The following is a 3,582-nucleotide window of genomic DNA, read 5'->3' as shown; positions in this document are numbered from 1 at the left end:
TCCCTACACTCAAGGAGAATGTTCCTGTGGTTATTCTTTATGCTGAAATGGGTACAAAAGATTTTGTTAAATTTCACAAGGTTTTGTCTGAAAAGGCCCAGAAGGAGGAAATTATTTATGTTCTCCGACATTATGTTCAGGTACGCAACTCAGCTTGCCACCAATTCAATATATAGTTTCCATGTTACATTTATTTGTCCTCCTTATTTCTAGCGTATCTTTTCTCCTTTAAGTTTTCAGTGTGCGTAAATCAAATACGTCATATTCTAATTGTGAAACTTTATATTAGTTACCTAACATAGACTTTGAAACTGAAAAAGAGATAGTAAGTAGCACTCTAGATACTGACCTCATCACTGTCCTTTCTAATTTTCTGCTCCTGCAATCTACTCTTCCCCTTTTACTCCTGCACAACCCCCATTGTTCCCCCCCTTTGCTTTCCAGCATGATTCTTCCTTTTCTTTTAAGAGCTCCTACAATCTACAGTGTGCCGGACAAATTTTGCTAACTGTTGCCAGGTGAACCTTCACCCTTAAAAATGTTACTAGACAATGTACCAAATATTTCACATGGTAAACTGATACAGGTTCCTTAATATAAATATGTTTGCCATTTTGTCAAACTTGTGTAGCTTAGGAACCTCTAAAAGTTGCTGGATCTAGTGACAAAATCGCAAAGTTGCCAACACTGCTTCTCCTCCTCTTCCTTGCTTTCTGATTGCTAGTAAGAGGAATATTGATGAAAAACAGTTTCCATTATCTCATCCTGTGTGCCTGACACTGCAATCATCTCTGGCTGCCAGGAGCAACAATTACAGAAAAAAAACAGGTTCATCTCCTGCATCTGTGGACTGGACCATGCTCAGTGCAAACAGGAAATTCTTTGGAAAATGTAGCTGTTAAACTCTAGTAAGTCTCTAACATGTTAAAGCTGAGCGCTTTCTGGAGTCTCATAACTTGGTCAAATTTGAGCATAATTTCACAGATATTTAAAAACACATACACTTGACACCAAATTACAAGTTCTTGCTCCAAAACATGAAGACACCAGAACTTCTAAGCATTGGCATGGAGAAACACAATTATCAGATGAAAACAAAGTTTGCCATAGGAAGTGTTGGGGCAGCTTTAACCTTATGTAGCTGTATCAGCTATGCCAGTAATGAGGTCTCTTGATATATTTAGTGCAGAGTCTATAAGCTTTGTCCAACCTATATGAGAGCAGCAGGAAAAAGGGGAGACTATTTTCCTCAATCCAGTGGAAGGAACAACCATAATTTTGCCAAAATGTTTTGCCTGAATCTATGCTCTCATTTTTTATTCTTTTTTATTTAAAAATAAACTATATTGTGAGTATTGAAAATACAAACTTCAAATTAAGTATTTTGTTAAATGTTTAAATGTTAAAATGTTTCATAACATTTAACCTGATTGATTAGATAATGTAATCTTCTTAAAGCATGCTGTTTTAAAGGTGTATCTTTTCACTTGTCAGAATAATATCTTCAAGCAGAAATCAGGCTCCAGGAAAACATATTTGTCTGGATATGGTGTGGAACTTGCCATAAAGAGTACAGAATACAAAGCAGTGGATGACACTCAGGTTAAAGGTATATATATCTATATATATCTATATATATAAAATTATATATATATTATTTTTATGGTTTGTTACTTGTTAACCATTAATACAAAATATTTAGCATCTTCAATTCTGAGGGCTGTAATGTTTTCAATGGTATATTTAATTGATTTTTACAGGATATGTTAAAAGTAGCTCAGATACAGGCCTAATCTTTTGTACATATGGAAGTCATTTCACCTTCTGTCTTAGAAAAGAATTACTGAAGAACAGAAAAAGGGTACCTACATTAATTTTCTGAGATTGAAGTGTGACACATTACCAAAATTAGTAGCACTTGCTCTCTTGAGGAAATTTCCCTTAAGTGCTGCACATAAGCCCAGATCCATGAGTGGGAATTTATGAAGTCTGTCTTTAGAAAACAACAATTACAGGAAAGTTATTTGAAGAGAGATCACTACAGCCAAATACCATTCTGTCACCATTGTTTCTCTACAGAGGCTTTGTAATTTTTAGTATTAATATTAGGATTATTTTCTGTTCAAGGTTGCAGTAAATTTTTCCTAGTAAATTAGTATTGCAGCAAATACTCCCTTGTTTGGCTCTTTTTAATGACAGCTAAGTAGAATGCATCAAATTGGTTGTGAAAAGGGATTCATAGAATCATAGTGTCCCAGCCGCCTGCATAGGGTTCGGGATTGAGAGTATGGTTGAGAGTAGAAAGGTAAGAAAGGTATATTAACTTAACAAAAACATGACTACACGTAGTATACTAAGATAGATAATGACAGACAATAATAATTTGCATGGACAACTTATCGGCAGTCCCCTCTGATACCTGATGTATGACACGTTTCTCTTCTGCAAAGCTCAGCGAAGTCAGGCGTCCCCGATCAGCGCTGCCCAAGAGGTACCGGGAAGGACCCTGGTGTTCAGTCCTTGGGCTCCTTGAGATCCACGGGCCCACTAATTCAGGTCAACAGCTAATTAGTCCCTTTCACAGAGCTGAATCTTCCTTCTGAATGATTTCCGGATGTGCCAGCAAATTTATAACTTCTGAGCAGTGCTGATAACTTACAGCCATTCAGATTTTTTTTTATTTCAACTGTCCTTAGACTGACCAATAGCAGTACAAGCCTTGCATTCTTTTGATAAGGTTAATTTTAACTATGCCACAGGGCCTTACTACTTCAAGGCTCTGCTAAATTTACTAGGCCTTACATTATACAAGGCCTTACTACATCTTAAACTTTAAGTAAGCTCTTAGCAACAACATATAGCTTAATATCTAAACAAATGACAGAAAAACACTTGGTCTAATCTTCATAGAGCCTTCAGCAAGCACCTTTATCACACAGACATAATTTTCAGCTGTCACACATAGAAGAAGGACCAGAAGGTTCCTGTAAGATCATCAAGTCCAGTCCCCTGCCATGGGCAGGAGGTAATGGGCTCAAACGAGCTCAACAAAGTGCTTGTCCAGCCTCCTCTTGAGCACCATCAGGGATGACGACTGCACCACCTCTGCTGAAAGTGTGTTCCAGATTTTGGTTACTTGTACGGAAAATAAGTGTTTCTGTTGTCTAGCCTAAACTTTTCCCTGGCTAGCTTGTGCCCATTGGTCTTTGTCCTCCCAGGCGATGATTTTCTGAAAAGTTGCTCTCCCAGACCCTGGTGTTCTCCCTTGATATATTTGTAGGCAGCTATCAAGTTACCCCTCAGCCTTCTTTTACTCATACTAAACAAACCCAGGTCTTGAAGTCGCTCTTCATAAGGCCTATCCCCCAGGTCCTTGATCATTTAGGTTCATACAGAATACATTAAACCTATACTTGCTGGCCACTGATCACTTGTTTGTGAGGAAAGTTGAAGTGTGTTTATCTTGATCCCTAAACTGTTTGGATTTTGACTGTTGGAGAGATTTGCTTTTTATCAGAACATTTAAGATTATTTGAAGTACTCAGACTGTCAGAACCCTTCCATTTGTAAACAGCAGAGGTG

The 3,582-nt window shown here is 37.6% G+C and overlaps 1 protein-coding gene across 2 annotated transcripts in view; it reads left to right on the top strand.

Moving 5' to 3' along the window:
- Positions 1-3,582, top strand: part of UGGT2 (UDP-glucose glycoprotein glucosyltransferase 2) — a 235,857-nt gene that overhangs the window by 25,279 nt on the left and 206,996 nt on the right. For both annotated transcript variants that reach the window (XM_025200352.1, XM_025200351.1), the window contains exons 5-6: positions 1-140; positions 1,495-1,609. The exon at positions 1-140 is cut by the window's left edge and continues 50 nt beyond it. In XM_025200352.1, coding sequence (XP_025056137.1) covers positions 1-140; positions 1,495-1,609 — 255 coding nt within the window. The remainder of the gene's footprint in view (positions 141-1,494; positions 1,610-3,582) is intronic.

The sequence above is a fragment of the Alligator sinensis genome, unplaced genomic scaffold, assembly GCF_000455745.1.
Source record: "Alligator sinensis unplaced genomic scaffold, ASM45574v1 scaffold740_1, whole genome shotgun sequence".
Lineage (NCBI taxonomy): Eukaryota > Metazoa > Chordata > Crocodylia > Alligatoridae > Alligator > Alligator sinensis.
This window is presented reverse-complemented; position numbering and strand designations above follow the sequence as displayed.